The sequence below is a fragment of the Rhinopithecus roxellana genome, chromosome 18, assembly GCF_007565055.1.
Source record: "Rhinopithecus roxellana isolate Shanxi Qingling chromosome 18, ASM756505v1, whole genome shotgun sequence".
NCBI lineage: Eukaryota > Metazoa > Chordata > Mammalia > Primates > Cercopithecidae > Rhinopithecus > Rhinopithecus roxellana.
The window spans coordinates 69,310,771-69,326,637 of NC_044566.1; the positions used below are offsets into that span (position 1 = coordinate 69,310,771).

Here is a 15,867-nt window from a genome sequence, read left to right on the forward strand (position 1 = left end):
TGTCAGTGCTGCCATTTCAGCAATACTTTCTTTCTTTATTTTTTTGGCTGGGAATAACTATCTTTGGTAGGTGATAGGCTAGTATACTATGCATTAAATGTTGGCAGTAATAGCTTAGGGGCCATCACTCTATGCTTAGAGAAGCCTGTGGAATGGTTACCACTATAAACAGACTTCATTACAGTCTTGGATTTTAAAGTGATTTATGTCAATATTTGAAGAGGTGTTCTAATCTAGTTTCACTTTTATTTAGCAGACTGGTAAAATTCAAGTCAAATCAAGTAACTAGCAGAATAGTAGAGTGAGTAAGGAGTAAACCAGTTGCCTTTTTCTTCCTCTTTCTGCTTTCTCTCCCCTCATCCCCGCTTTACTCCTTCTGCTCCTCCTCCCCTTTCCTGAAGAAAGGGCAGCCTTTATTCATTAGTGTAGTAGGTACCACCATAAAAGACTGTAGATGGCAATCAGTATATATTTTAAAGACTTAAAAACTGAAACCTTTGTAAACTCTTACTTTAAATTTTAGCTTACTTTTTCATTTAAAAATGAAAACCTCAAAACTGTTCCTGTCATGAAAAATTCCTATTACTTTACTAACTTGTTTCTAAAGTACTTTGTTAAATTCCTCAATAATTCATTTATTTAAATGTAGATGCATACTTCGTCATTTCCAAAAAAGGATTTCTGGTGATTCCTTGCCTGTAATTAATTTGCTACTTGGTATTAAATCATCTTTCTCGATTCATTTTTCCTTTAAAGTCAGAGCAAGACATTTTATGTACTTGAAAGAGTGAGAAGGAACCACAACATGACTTTGTGAGATGCTTGCCAGTAGTGAAAACAGACTGATAATAAGGCCAAGAAAAGCCTCAGCCTTCTGTGGAGAAAAGCACGCTATATCTGGGCCTTCATGAAATTTGCATACCACTTTGCATATATACATGCACAGTTTCTTTGGTGACTTCCTGTATTTGGTTTTAATTTTCGAATAAATGAGATTTTTAAAAGGTGGATTTGTGTTATATTGGCATATTGTCTATTTAAAAGAAACCACTACTGTCTACTGAAAAAAAACACTATTTTGTTTCCACAGAAACCTGCTAATATTTTAGTTATGGGTGAAGGTCCTGAGCGAGGAAGAGTAAAAATTGGTATGTTATATCTTTGCTAAGTCACAGTGTAGCACTCTTTTAAAACTTTTGCAGGCAGCTATATCACTTCTAATTTTTGCTGTAATATGCATATATTCATGTAGTTCCATATGATCGAAGCCATTTCTAAAGAGTATGCATAAAAGTGAAAAATGTTTCACACTCTTGAAAGGTGTCAGACACTCCTAAAGACTGAAACATTCTAATTATGAAACCGTGCAAGTTTCCCAGAAACCTCTGCTTTCATTAAAAATAGCCTATAGAGGTGAGGGGCTTCTATCTCTGTTAGAGGCCAGCCTCACCTTTAGTCACAAGGGCATACATCCAGCATGCTACTAATTCTCTCAGTCATGTTCGCTTGAGTCAGATTAGATGAGCACATATGCCTCTGTTGACCTCGTCTAGATTAGGAGTTATTCATACAAACTCTAGGGAAAACCATGAGGCTGGATAGGTTACAGAACCTTAAGTTCTAACGAGACTGTCTTGTAGTAGGCCTTTGCCTGATGGGAAAAAAAAAAAATTAATGGGCATTCGGTACATATTTTCTGATAGCTCTATTTTCTTAAATATCAAAGCAAAATTTTACCCACTTCTGGTCTGATAATCTGTAAGGATAAAACTAAATTTATTTAATCTGATTATTTTTTTCATTGTCATTTCCAAGTTGTGTTTGTCAACATATATTTAGTTTGTTTTGTGTATGTGTAGAAGAAATGTTTAAATTGTATTAACTTAAAGATATCAGGATTGTAACAAAGTTAATAGTAACCTCTGATCACAAGATTTAATGTAAATTGGAAGTAACAGCTAATTTGTATCACTTCACCAACAAAGAAACACATGTGTGTTCTTAACCCTTCTAATATTCTTCCTTATAAATCCCCCCAGATCCCACTTTCCACTTCTAATTAGACTCTTAAAATACTCTGTTTTTGATACAACTTTGCAAATGTTTAGTTATGAAAACTTTTGATGGCCTTAACGTACTCCAAGTTTGGCTTTCCTTGAGAAGCAGACCCTGTCAGCACTCACCGTAGTGCCCTCAAAAATGCCTGTTAAGTCTTTACATGTGCTTTTAAAGGAGTCTCTCCTGTCCATTTTGGTGGCATCAAATTCAAATGTAAGTTCAAAGCATGCAAAATAGAAAAGAGCCAGCCGAACAGTAATTACAAAAGTGTTCTTTACTGTGTAATTTAGGGAAAATTTATGTAATACACTAAAACAATCTAGTTTGGAATTATACTTCTATGTAATGTATATGATGTTGGCAGGTTTGGGGAACACTACATCTTAAAGCATTCACATTTAAGAAGAAATACTAGTTCTTCTGTAAATCAGTATTTAGTAATCTTACTCATAGTTTTAATTATTTGCCAACTTTTGGGTTTTTTTTTTTTTTTTTTTTACCTTCGTAATTAAGTTGATTAAAGTAAGGAAGGCCTACTTATTAAAAAAATGTGTTTTAGGAAAACAGAACTAAACTTATCAAATGGTGGGTGAGTTTTGAAATTTTTGAATAGGTGGTATGAATAATGATCATTCAACATGTATTAGGCAAAAGCTATGTGTAATGACAACTGTATGTGATACTATTAGGGGTAGATATGAAAGAGACACAATTTTTGCCTTTAAAAGATTATGGTATAGCGGGATAAACAGCCATGCCCGAATAACTACACAACATGTTAAACTGTGTTAAATGTCATGACAAACTGTATTTAATCTCAGTTCTAGCTCTGAGGTATGAGTTTGTGACCTCTGTCAAATCACCTAACTTCTTGAACCATATTCATCTAGAGAAGGAGGTGATTTAATTAGGTGACTTTTAAAGTCTTACCTAGCTTTTTTTTTAAAAAATACTGTGATTCCTTAAAATTAAGTTAGTGAAATTCAACCCAAGTAATGGGGGAAATAATGGTGTTAAAATACTGAATAGTCAACTTCTGATTAATTACACTAGTGAACAGGCTTGTTGATGCAAATAATGGAAAGCCTTACTCTAACTGATCCCATTTCCTGGTGCTTGTGACCAGTACTAAGAATGGAAATGCAGCTCAACAACCCTGTCCCTAACGGTGGGGTGACACATGGAAAGAAAAATCTGCCCAGAGAAGCAAGGTCACCCTTGACCTCAGGCAGCAGAGCTTGACTATAACCCCACTGAAGAACTGGGTAACAGTAATTTGAAGAGAATGGAGCTCTCAAACTTGCTTTATGTAGACTTCTAAAATGGATAAGATGTTTTGTTGGTTTCTTCCCCTAGAATTCAGCACATTTTTCATCTTACTGAATAAGATGGTAAATTAGACTAATTGGTTAGATTTGTAAAAACCATTTACTTAGCATGATTTTTTTTTTTTATTTTTTATTTTACAGCCGACATGGGCTTTGCCCGATTGTTTAATTCACCTTTGAAGCCTTTAGCAGATTTGGATCCAGTGGTTGTTACATTCTGGTACCGAGCCCCTGAACTGCTTCTTGGAGCAAGGCATTATACCAAAGCTATTGGTGAGTAGAACTAATTAAAATTCCAAGAATTGTTAAGTTTCTTTAAATGACACACATTCCTATGTATTTTTAAATTAAGTAGTATAGCAAATTATAGAAATAAGAGCAGGCTGGGTGTGATGGCTCATGCCTGTAATCCAAGCACTTTGGGAGGCTGAGGCAGGTGGATCGCTTGAGTCTAGTAGTTTGAGACCAGCCTGGGCAAAATAGTGAGACTTTGTCTCTACAAAAAATTTTAAAAATTAGCCGGGCATGGTGGCATGCGCCTGTAGTTCCAGCTACTCGGGAGGCTGAGATGGGAGGATTGCTTGAGCCTGGTAGGCAAAGGTTGCAATGAATCATGATCGCACCACTGTTCTCCAGCCTAGGCAACAGGGAGACCCTGTCCCAAAAAATATAAATAAATAAATAATAAAAGTAAGAGCAAAGCCTAACTCAAAATTCTACTACCTAGAAATACTATCAGTAGCCATAGGGGTATATCATTCCACATACCTCTCTCTGCATAGAAAGATATCAAAAATCTTTGTAATTAAATGGGATCATTTATGCTTTCTATTTAGTTTTATATTTAATTCATAAAACAGTACAATTTTGAAGTCCTTTAACTTCAGACAAATGTTTCTTCTACCAAAAGAAATAGTAACTTCTAAAAGAGCCCCCTAAAATTAAAGGAAAGACATTATGAAAAAAAAAAAAATGAGCACTTTAGGACATTTTAATCCACTTTTCTGTTTTTAATAATATCAGTTACCTCCCTATTATAAACAATGAGGAAATTAGTGCTCTTACACTTCTTCCCCTACCAACCTCTCAATCTATAAGCAGCATTAGTAATATCATCATCACTTTGTCAGTGTTTACATTTTTTTGTTTGCGAACCATAGTTCCCACAGTTGTTTATACTTAAGTTACGAATTGTTGTGAATTTAATGCTCAGCTGCCAGGTCTTTCACCACTGCTTGTCCATTACTCACACCTTATTCTGCTTCATTCTCTTTGGTTGCATTATCATCAAGTAGTTTTTTTATGTGCTTTACCTTTCTTCTTTTCTTTATTTTGTGTCTTTATGGTTTCCTTAACTTGTTCTGTATCCTCCAGGATGTTATCAAACACATTTCTCCTTTACTGGGTAACTGCATCCTGAAGTTTTCTAGTTTGGATTGGTTGGTCTCCAGGCATATTCTACCATTTCATCCTGCCTTTTCCCTTTTTTATTCCTCTGGATTAGATCTGTTGCTTTCTGGATTTCATGATTTCATTTCTTATTTTGCTACAGTATGTTCTCATGTAAATTCCTTTGGAACTGTATCTTAGAGGTAAATTTTCTAGTTCTTGTATTTCTGAAAAATGCCGGTATCATACTTGCTAGCTTGCCCGGGTTTACAATTCTAGGTACAAAAGAATTTTCTCTCAGAACTTGGATGACACCCCTCCATTGCCTTCTAGCATCAGTATTGCTAATGAAGTCCCTGCCAGTCTTGTTCCTAGTCATTGGTAGATCACCTGGGTTTTTTTTGTTTCTGGAAACAAATAGAATTTCTCATCCTTGTATTTCACAGTGATATGCTGACCACTTGGTGGGCACACTCAATCTGAACTTCATATCCTGTATCTGTGGGAAATGCTCTTGTGTGGTCCTTTGATTTCCTTCTCAGTGTTTTCTGTTTCTGTCTTTCCTCAACTCAGTGTCGTCAGATGTTGAATTTCTTGGATTAATCCTTTATACTACTTTTTTTCTCATGTTTTTCTGCCTTTGTCATATCCATTTCTAAAAACTTCTTCTTGTTCTCTGATTATTACTTTTTCATAGTATCTTGTATTTTTTAATAGAAAGAAAAGCCTAATACCTATGAAGACAATGATAACATTGCTGATTTGTTTGTACTTTGCAGTATTCCCAGAATAATTATCTGTGTTTTCTTTATAGTCACGCTTTTCATTGCATGTTTGGATCTCTCCCTTCCATGTCGCAAGCGTTCTTCAACTGTTTGGTGACCCTTGAGTGTCTCTTTGTATTTAAAAATCAGGTTACTAAAACTGCTTGAGAACTTTGTATAAATCATGGGACTTAAAGAGTGAGAACTTTAGGGTGATCAGCAGAGAGCCACCATTGCCTGGGGTAACCTCTAAATGCCAGAAGGTGCAGGTCTTTCCTCTGAGGCCGAAGTCGTCAGGGAAGAGTCCTCCAGCTTTTGGCCCATGCTGTATGTACCTGGCAGCCCCAGGGTGATGACAGAGAGTAGGGAGGAGGATCAGCTCCTCCTGTTCAAATACAGACTTTGTAGCTGGTATTCCCAAGAACCAAATCTTGACAGCATTGTAGGGGAAAATCTGCTTCCTACCCAACGACAGCACTGTGTCCTGAGACCTTCTCTGAACTGTCTTGTCTGCCTTCCATCTTCTAGGTCTCCACATGGCCAGTTTCTTCTTTACATTCAGACCTTAGTGAAAATAGTACCTCTTCAGAGAGAACTTCCTGGATCACATAGTCTAAAATAGCACCCTACTTCCCCCTTCACACTTTCTTTTACCTTATTGTCTTCATTGACTCAAAGGGTATCTAAACTCCACTAAAACAAATACACCTCACCTCACTGTTCACCATTGCAAACCAGTGCCTATATAGTATGTAGTGAGAACTCAGTTTTCTTTGTTGGATACTTGAATGGATCTTGTCTCTGACAGTCTCCTCCTGTTCTTGTTACTGTGCATTTGCACTTTTATTACTTTGCTGTCAATTAAATGTAGATTCAGGAAGAGAAAAGGAGCAATGTTTGTGCTCTTTCCCCCATATTAATCTTGAATCCAGTATGTCATTTCCAAAAATCTTTATGTTCAGTAATCTTCATACATGCTTTAAGATCACATTTTATTTTACAGAAAAATAAGTCTGTTAGATATGGGAATTCTCTATACTATCTTTGTAACTTTTCTATAAATACAAAATTATTAATACAATATTTAGTTTTTTAAGTCAGTTAAAAGGAAAAATAAGGATTATTTATCTAGTCCTATTTTGGAACACATGTTATTACCTAAGTACATATTTGGGTATCTTTTTTGCAAGTGTACTCTAAATGCATTTAAGGACATATATAAACTAATATGATACACAGCGATTTTTTCCACTTAGAAAATGAATATTTAAAAGCAGTGTTACTTTCGGCAAAGCGTATTAACAAACTATACAAATAAGAAAGTGATACTATCGCAGAAACTGTGACTCTGGCTCATTGTTTATTAACTTCTTATTTTTCCTGAGAAGCTTATGTCTTACTGGAAGCATTAAGATTTATATAACCTTTTATTCACTAGGATATTCTGCAGTTTAGCAGTTCTAATGCAGGGTGTGTGCCACAAATCTAAACTACTAGCCCTTAGGAAGCTAGATTCTCTTGTCCCAATGGCTGTATGATTTGGGAGAGAGAAGGCCTTTCTTCATATTTTCCTCCCTCCTCCTCCTCACCAACATAAGCATTTATTGGGTAACTACTAAGTAAACTTTTTAAAACTTAGGAGGACCAAGTGTGAATTCAAATTATGGGCCTTACCCTGAAGAGATGTACAGTCCAGTTGAGAAGACAGTATGAATATATGCATACAATAATTTAGTCCTCCTTGAACAATAGAAGTAACAAAGACTACCAGTCCAAGTTGTCGTCTTAGTTCTGTCATCTGGGGGTGTGTTTACGCATTTAGTGCTTTAGCCTCAGTTTCTGAAAATGAGAATTTAGCCTGAGTCATCGATTAAATCTCCCTACACTCAAAAGTTCTGTGCTTTTATTGATTTATTTAGAGACAGAGTCTCGCTCTGTCACCCAGGCTGGAGTGCAGTGGTGCAATCTTGGCTCACTGCAGCCTCCGCCTCCCAGGTTCAAGCAATTCTGCTTCAGCCTCCCGAGTAGCTGGGATTATAGGCTTGTACCACCACGCCCAGCAAATTTTTGTATTTTTAGTAGAGACAGGGTTTTGCCACGTTGTCCAGGCTGGTCTCGAACTCCTGACCTCAAGTGATCCACCTGCCTCGGCCTCCCAAAGTGCTGGGATTACAGGTGTGAGCCACCACACCCAGCCAAAGAGTTCTAAGCTTTTAAATAAAAACAGCTGCCCTCTGAGGCCAGGAAGTTACAGAGGGAACTGACTTGGGTGCAAATGATTGAAACCAAGGTCAGTGCCATTTTCTCAGCACTGGTGATCCCAGCCCACACCCTCGTCTGGTGTACACCTGCTTGCCCAAGATCAATCTTGGACAACACTTTCTTCTATTGAAACATTGATTCAAAATTTATAATATACACAAACCATTTTTAATTTAAGTTTTTCAAAATAAGGTCGGGTGCAGTGGCTCACACCTGTAATCCCAACACTTTAGGAGGCCGAGGCGGGCAGATCACTTGAGGTCAGGAGTTTGAGACCACTCTCACCAACATGGTGAAACCCCATCTCTACTAAAAATTCAAAAATTAGCCAGGCATGGTGGCGGGTGCCTGTAATCCTAGCTGCTCAGGAGGCTGAAGCAGAAGAATTGCTTGAACCCGGGAGGCGGACGTTGCAGTGAGCAGAGATCACACTACTGCACTTCAGGCTGGCGACAGAGCTAGACTCCGTCTCATAAAAAAAATAAAATAAAAATAAGAATAAGGAATTACAAAATGAAACCTTTTCCTTAATACCAGCCTCTACCACACAACCCCATTCCTCCTGTCTCCTGCAAAGGTAGCCTAAAGATTGAGTAAAACGCTCAACAAATTTCTCACACCACCATTAAAGCTGCTTACCAAGAACTTCCCCAGCATTTTGACTTCCCTGTTTGATAGTTGAATTGTGAGCAGGTGATAGAAGAGCCTTTCTAGTTGAACATATAAATAATTGGTAAATACATTCCATTTAGCAGAGGGGTTAAATCTTCCTGAAGCTACTAAGAAGGAGCAAAAGCATAGGGAAAAAAATACGATCAGAACACATCAAACTCACATGTTCCCCTCTACTACAAACAGATTGTAGTGCTGTGGTCGTTTATTCTGTTGTGCAGAACTGCAAGCTGAGTCACTAAACCAAAGAGAGGAAATAATAGGTTAGTAAACATTGTAATCCCAGGAACAAAGTTTAATTCACTTTTGAGCGTTTTGTTTTTTATTTTTTTTTGTCTGATTTACTTTGGGGGGAAGGCTAAAAAAGGGATATCAATCTCTAATTCAGTGCCACTAAAGTAGTCTTAAAAGTCTTACTGCCAGGCATGGTGGCTCACGCCTGTAATCCCAGCACTTTGGGAGGCAGAGGCAGTGGATCACGAGGTCAGGAGATCGAGACCATGGTGAAACCTTGTCTGTACCAAAAATACAAAAAACTTAGCCGGGCGTGGTGGCGGGCACCTGTAGTCCCAGCTACTCAGGAGGCTGAGGCGGGAGAATGGTGTGAACCCGGGAGGCGGAGCTTGCGGTGAGCCGAGATAGCGCCACTGCACTCCAGTCTGGGCTACAGAGTGAGACTCCGTCTCAAAACAAAAAAAAAGTCTTACTAAAGTATGGGCTTTTAAGCTCAGGTGTTTGTCCTCAAATAGCTGAATAGTCACTAAATGTGAGGCATTCTGCTAAGTGGGAAATATACATTTAAATAGAGAAAATGAGAATCTCTTCCCTTTTGTCAAAACAAGAAGCTTACTATTACTACACTTGTTGATTCAAATATTATTGAGCAAATTCTTTTTCTCCTCCCAAATTTGGTGTGTATAGCATGCCAATTCCTACTGTTTCTTTTGCGTGCTTAGCCCAGTGACTGCCTATGAGCATCACACATTTTGAGAAGTAGATGAACTGTATATGTTTTTAATTGGGAAAGCCATTTTGTAAGGAGTTTGGCAGGCAGGTGAACACTAAAGAGACTTTCCATGAATTGGGCACAATCTGGAAAAAAAAAAAAAGACGAGGTAGGAAAAAGAAACTTATTTACAAGAATTAGAAATTTATCTGAAATAATAGCCTTGGATCAGCAGACTCAAAGTTCATGATTAATGTATGGATCAGGATTTTGAAGAAAGGAAGAATGGTAAGATTGATAAAGGTGAGAGAGAATAGCAGATACAAAGAAAGAAGAGTTACTAGATGGGAGGGAGTTAAGGTTCAATAAACTATTTTTCCTGATGACCGGACTTTTTCTTTAAAAAGCAGTGTAGCTTTGCGTACATTTTTCCTGTGAAATGGGGTCTTGTTATGTTGTCCAGGCTGGAATCAAACTCCTGGGCTCAAGCAATCCTCCCGCCTCAGCCTCCTGAGTAGCTGGGACTACAGGCATATGCCAGTATGCTCAGCTAAGAGCAGTGTAGTTTTAATTATAGCTAAACTTACCTTTCATCTTCCTTTACATATTTTATTTTCTTCTTTGGAATTTTTAATAACCAGATGAATTGTTACAGTGTTTATTGGGTGTGCTGTAAGTAGAATTTTAAACATGCAAAGCCATCCATCATCTTTTTATGATCCTACTTACCTGCCTATGTGGCTGTTGATTATCAAAGGTTAGATCTATAGGGGGTACTCATATAAAAAGAATAATCACAAAATAATTAATTTCCCCATATACCTTTTGATGCCAAAAACAAAATCGGTTAGCCTATGTTTCTTGATGAGACTTTTCCGTGTGGTGGTATTAGCTAGGCTTGGTTGTCTGATATGTAAATATGATGCCATTTTTAAAAATCACTTGCTGCAGTCAGTGTGAATCTTTAAGTAAATAGATGATTAACTTGTTACTTTGAAATGTAAATGTGTGTAATTTTATATTAAATTAAATATCTCTATTCCAGTTTTGGAATTTAGGAATTCTCATTTTAGGTTTTTTTCCTTATTTCCTGTTTAAGTGACAGTTTTTAACATATCTGAACAATCAGCTTTGATAAAATAGTAATTTTTATTTGTCCCCTTTGGTTATTTATATTTGTCACAGGTATTGGTTAGGTCAGTCAAAAACCATATGTTGAGGGTCTGCTATATGCACACCATTGTACTTAGTGTAGGATTTGTTAAGAGTAGAAATGAAATATTTTCAGCTTTAAATTCTAAATTGGCAAATAGATCTTACCTCTACTAATAGTTCTTTTGAGTACAAAGTCAATATGAATGAAAGTAAATCTGTATGTTGTGAATGAAAGGAATTCACTTTGTTGTGTACAGAGAAACCCATTTGCCTGGCTTTTGTCAATAATTCATTTGAATTTATAATCCCCTGCTTTTTTTTTTTTGAGACAGAGTCTTGCTTTGTCGCCCAGGCTAGGGTGCAGTGGCGCGATCTCGGCTCACTGCAGCCTCTGCCTCCCGGTTCAAGCAGTTCTCCTGCCTCAGCCTCCCGAGTAGCTGGGACTATAGCCACATGCCACCATGCCCGGCTAATTTTTGTATTTTTAGTAGAGATGGGGTTTAACCATGTTGGCCAGGCCGGTCTTGATTTCCTGACCTCATGATCCATCCACCTCAGCCTCCCAAAGTGCTGGGATTACAGGCATGAGCCACCACACCCAGCCGAATTTATAATCCATGTTAACAGTAATATTTTGCTTTTGTTTCCTGTCCTACGTATTAAATACTTAAATTTGCAAAATCTGACACAGCTTATGGCATCAAGAACCACTTTGAAAGGAAAACTTTGTTAAAGTAGAAATGCTGTTAGTTCTTAGAGGTTTTGAGGTTGGGCATTGTCTCTTGGTGGAATACCACCTTACTCATTAGTGCTAACATGAGAGGGTAATTATTAGACTTTGCAAATTAGCAAGTAAATAAAAAATATTTTATCACAAAAATTTATGCCGATTGTGTTAGGCGAGTGCCCAATTTCAAATACTGTTTGGGTTTTCCGTTTGTTTTTGTTTGGTTTTCTTTGGTTGTAGTTCCATGCTCCATATGCAGCTTTACTGTAGTTCACAGAAAAGGTATCATCTGGGACATTGAAAACTTACCAAAATCCAGCCAGTACATTTAATTGGGCTTAGAGTGAAACCATCTGGGTGACATGGAGGTCTACGAAATGAAAAATTGGGGTGGATGGCATGGGAATATATACTTACAATACTGTTTCGTGGTATTTCATAATTATACTTGCTTAGGAATTAATATGAGTTATTAGGGAAAGAAAGAAAAAAGACACTCCCCAAGAAAATAAAATTGCATTTTCTTTTGGAAAGAACCACTTTATTTTCCACCTTTCTTTTTCTTTTTTCCTTGCCTTTTTTTCTTTTTCTTTTTTTTTTCTTTTTGTTTTAAAGATATTTGGGCTATAGGGTGTATATTTGCAGAACTACTAACGTCAGAACCAATATTTCACTGTCGACAAGAGGACATCAAAACCAGTAACCCTTATCACCATGACCAGCTGGACAGAATCTTCAATGTAATGGGATTTCCTGCAGGTACACATTATTCGTTTTTGTTTTTAAATCACTGTTGTTTGAATTTAGATGTCTTCATTGGAGAGGTATATATTTTTAGCTGATGAAGCTGCTCTTACTCAAGTCTTTGCTTTTTGACTTGCATTTATCAAAGATCTGTAGAAACAGCAAAATTTGTAGAGTTCACATATTGGCATGAAAATATTTATGGTTTTCCTGAATTTAAGGACTGTATTTTTGTTTCATCTTGTTTTGCTTTTTTGTTTTGTTGTTTGATATTTGAAATGATAAAATATTTGCAATACTGTATTAAAAAGGTACCTTAGCTCATTTATAGTGGAAACTATAAATGAATTCAGTAGTAGAAATTTTTTTCTAGCAGCACATATCATACTGCCACTATTTGGCATTCAAATATAAATTTTGAGCCTTATTTCTATTTAGGGCACTATACAGAATCACATTATATTGAATAATAGCATTTAAGTCTTCTCTTACAACAGTCACAATGTGAGTGAGAGTCGTAGTACTCCGTGGTGAGTTAGCCTGCTGTTTTGCAACAGAGAGATGGTTTACATGCATCCCACCCCGGCATTAGATCTCTCCAACTGTCTCTCAATCCCTAGTTATACTACAGAACAGTGATCACCAGAAACTGCTCAGAGGTCCAGAATAATAAGAATTTGTTTAAAACACCTAAATTTTGGCTAGTCAAGTACCTAGTAGAAAGCGTTTCTTATTAGGAATATTTCTCAGGTCATTATAAACTCAAGACTAATAGAGATAATACCTGAGACTTTTAATTCTACATTCCCTTGTAAGGGTGTTAATTATCAGTAAATGCAGAATAACTACACAGATACTGCCTTTCTCCAAAATTGGTCACCAGTTTGAAGAAGACCTCTGTTGTGATAGGAATTTTATTTATTCAGTGAATATTTATTAAGTACCTGCCATGTGCCAGGCACTGTCTTAAGTAAAAAGTTAGCGGTGATATAACAGACATAATTACTGCCCTCTTGGAGTTTACATTGTACTGCTATATGTAGAATGTTTAAAAAGTAGGTGTGGTTTGAGTAGAGACAGAAGAATTCTCTTTTCTTCCTGCTTCTGAATGTGTCCACCGTTTCTGAGCCTACGGGAAAGGCATAGCTCCTGTGAGGGAATGTATGTGGTGAGGACATCTGTCAGCGACTCTTCATGTGTGTTTCAGAGGTGAGGGTGGTTTATAAGGAAGCTTGGAAAGCAGGCAGCAGAGGTTAGATTTGATAGCTAAAGAATGAGAATCCATGATAAGTTCTTCAGTACTAGAGACATGATTTATGCTACATTTTAGAAAGATTAGTAAAGTGGTGGTAGGTAAAACTCAGTTAAAAAGAGGTAAGTGAAATCAGAAACCAGCTGTAGCAGTGCTGCAGACATAAAGTGAGAGTGATAAGGATGGAGAAAAAAGGGCAGATGGAAATGTTTTATAGGAAGTGTATAAGCAAGGGAAAACTAAGAGATTATCTTAAGATTTCTAGCTTGAGAAGTCGATAAGATAGAGAAATTGGAGCAAGGAAATAGTTAAGGAGAAAATTCCATTTAGGAGTGTAAGTGTATGTTTAGTTTCCAATACGTGATGTCTTTGGAAGATAGTTACCAAATATTTTTACAAGTAAGTTCAAAGAAAAGCAAGCCTCTGAAGACCATTTAAAAGCTAAAGGTTTTGGGAGGCCGAGGTGGGCAGATCACCTGAGGTTGGGAGTTTGAGAACAGCCTGACCAACATGGAGAAACCCTGTCTCTACTAAAAATACAAAATTAGCTGGGCATGGTGGCGCATGCCTGTAAATCTCAACTACTTGGGAGGCTGAGGCAGAAGAATTGCTTGAACCCGGGAGACGGAGGTTGGGGTGAGCCGAGATCGCACCATTGCACTCCGGCCTGGGCTGTTAACAAGAGCAAAACTCCGTCTTTAAAAAAAAAAAAAAAAAAACAAAAAAAACAAAAAACTAAAGGTGCTATTAAGCTGCCCCTGACAGTCCTGTGCACCTAGTAGACTCTCAGGAAAACCCATTGGCAGTGATGGAGAAAACAAATTATGTAGCATGTATTGTTTGAGCAACTCTGATGCCAGCAAAAGTAGCCGAAACGTTTTATACTTAACGTATTTAGGAACTGAGGTTGTTTTGGATAATGTTACTGAGACTAGCCAAGGTACCAACCCACTTATTAATATACTCATTATATCCTACCCTATTCTGCAAATAGTTATTACCACTTACATTGATTGCTTATGTAAATAAATATATTAATAAGGTGAAAAAAGGAGGGCTGTATCATAAAAAGAAGTACAATTTAAAGCCACTGAGGGGAAGATCTTAGATTTCTCATTGAAGAAATTAATTGCTGATTCAACCAAGAAATTTGGTAGAAAAGGGAAAATAAGCAGTTTTACTAATAGAAATAGGACATTTAATAAGATAAATAGAAATATTTATAACTTACTCTTCTCTAGTGACAGAAATTGAGGCAGCTTATAGTAAAACATGCAGAAAGTTTGCAGTTTGAAATTTAAAAAGATAAACAGATATCTAAAGTTATACAAGGGATAAGGAATTATGTTTACAGTTGAAGATGTTTGCTGTTGCTGAACATTTATTTGAAGACTGAGCTTTTTTTTATGGGGGTTGAACGTATAGGAAGTGTAATGAACGTGGTAATAACCTTTTTAAAAATTCTCACCAATAGGAACTTAGGCAACATAAAAATGTATCAATGTATTTCACAGATAAAGATTGGGAAGATATAAAAAAGATGCCTGAACATTCAACATTAATGAAAGATTTCAGAAGAAATACGTAAGTTGGAAAAAAAAAGACCTCTTGTTGATTTTTGCTTTACCAGAATACTCAGTATAAGACTGAATATTCAACACAATAAAATAAGATTATGCTAATAAATATTTTTCATGATGACAATCTTTATTTCTTAAGATGCTTAAATGATTATATACAAAAGTGACTAATATTAGCAGCTGATTTGGATATAAAACACATTCGTTTCTTTCCATATTTACTACTTTTTGGAAGCTAGACATTAGAAGTATCACAGCTGAATAAATAAGAGTCTAAATAAATACACTTTGCTAATAGCCACTTGCTTACCAATCTAGGTTACAGTAATTTTAAGCAATTTTTAACAGAGAAGAATGAATATTTCACCTGTTTACAATGCAAAATCAGGGATTGGGAGAGTTTCGTTTATATACCTATGACAAAAGTATTTTACACTTATTGGTAAGGCTGAATTAAACTTTTGACCCAGATGTTATTTAAAATAATTGTTAAAATATAATTCATATTAAGAAAAAACTGTTTAGTATCTGTTATTCATGAAATTGTCTTACATTTGATCATTGGTATCCTTTCAAAAGTGACCATTGTGGATATTGAATGAAACATAAAACTGATTTAATTCTACTCCTTTTATGCTCATACTCTCTTCAATATATAGTATATCAGTTATGATCAAAATGATTCTTATCAGAAGGACTTTAGCCAATGTAAAATTAACCTCAAGTCTAATATAGCTATTTCATAGTATTTCTCTTTCAGGTATACCAACTGCAGCCTTATCAAGTATATGGAAAAACATAAAGTTAAACCAGATAGTAAAGCATTCCACTTGGTAAGCTTTAAATAAACAGTATTAATGAAATGCATTTTTTCCTTAATTGACTAGCCCAACTGAGGCTTTTTTGGATCAATTTATATGGTTACTTAGCTGGCACGCAGAGTGCTTTCATGGTAAATGCAGAGAGCTTGTTAGTGCATACCAATAAAGA

General features: G+C 36.4%; 1 protein-coding gene across 3 annotated transcripts in view; it reads left to right on the forward strand.

The window, feature by feature from the left end:
* Nucleotides 1-15,867, forward strand: part of CDK8 (cyclin dependent kinase 8) — a 152,175-nt gene that overhangs the window by 128,199 nt on the left and 8,109 nt on the right. For 2 of the 3 annotated variants that reach the window (XM_010360186.2, XM_010360187.2), the window contains exons 5-9: nt 1,091-1,148; nt 3,528-3,659; nt 11,917-12,060; nt 14,812-14,881; nt 15,638-15,710. In XM_010360186.2, coding sequence (XP_010358488.1) covers nt 1,091-1,148; nt 3,528-3,659; nt 11,917-12,060; nt 14,812-14,881; nt 15,638-15,710 — 477 coding nt within the window. The remainder of the gene's footprint in view (nt 1-1,090; nt 1,149-3,527; nt 3,660-11,916; nt 12,061-14,811; nt 14,882-15,637; nt 15,711-15,867) is intronic. The other variant, XM_030922241.1, reaches the window with a different exon arrangement.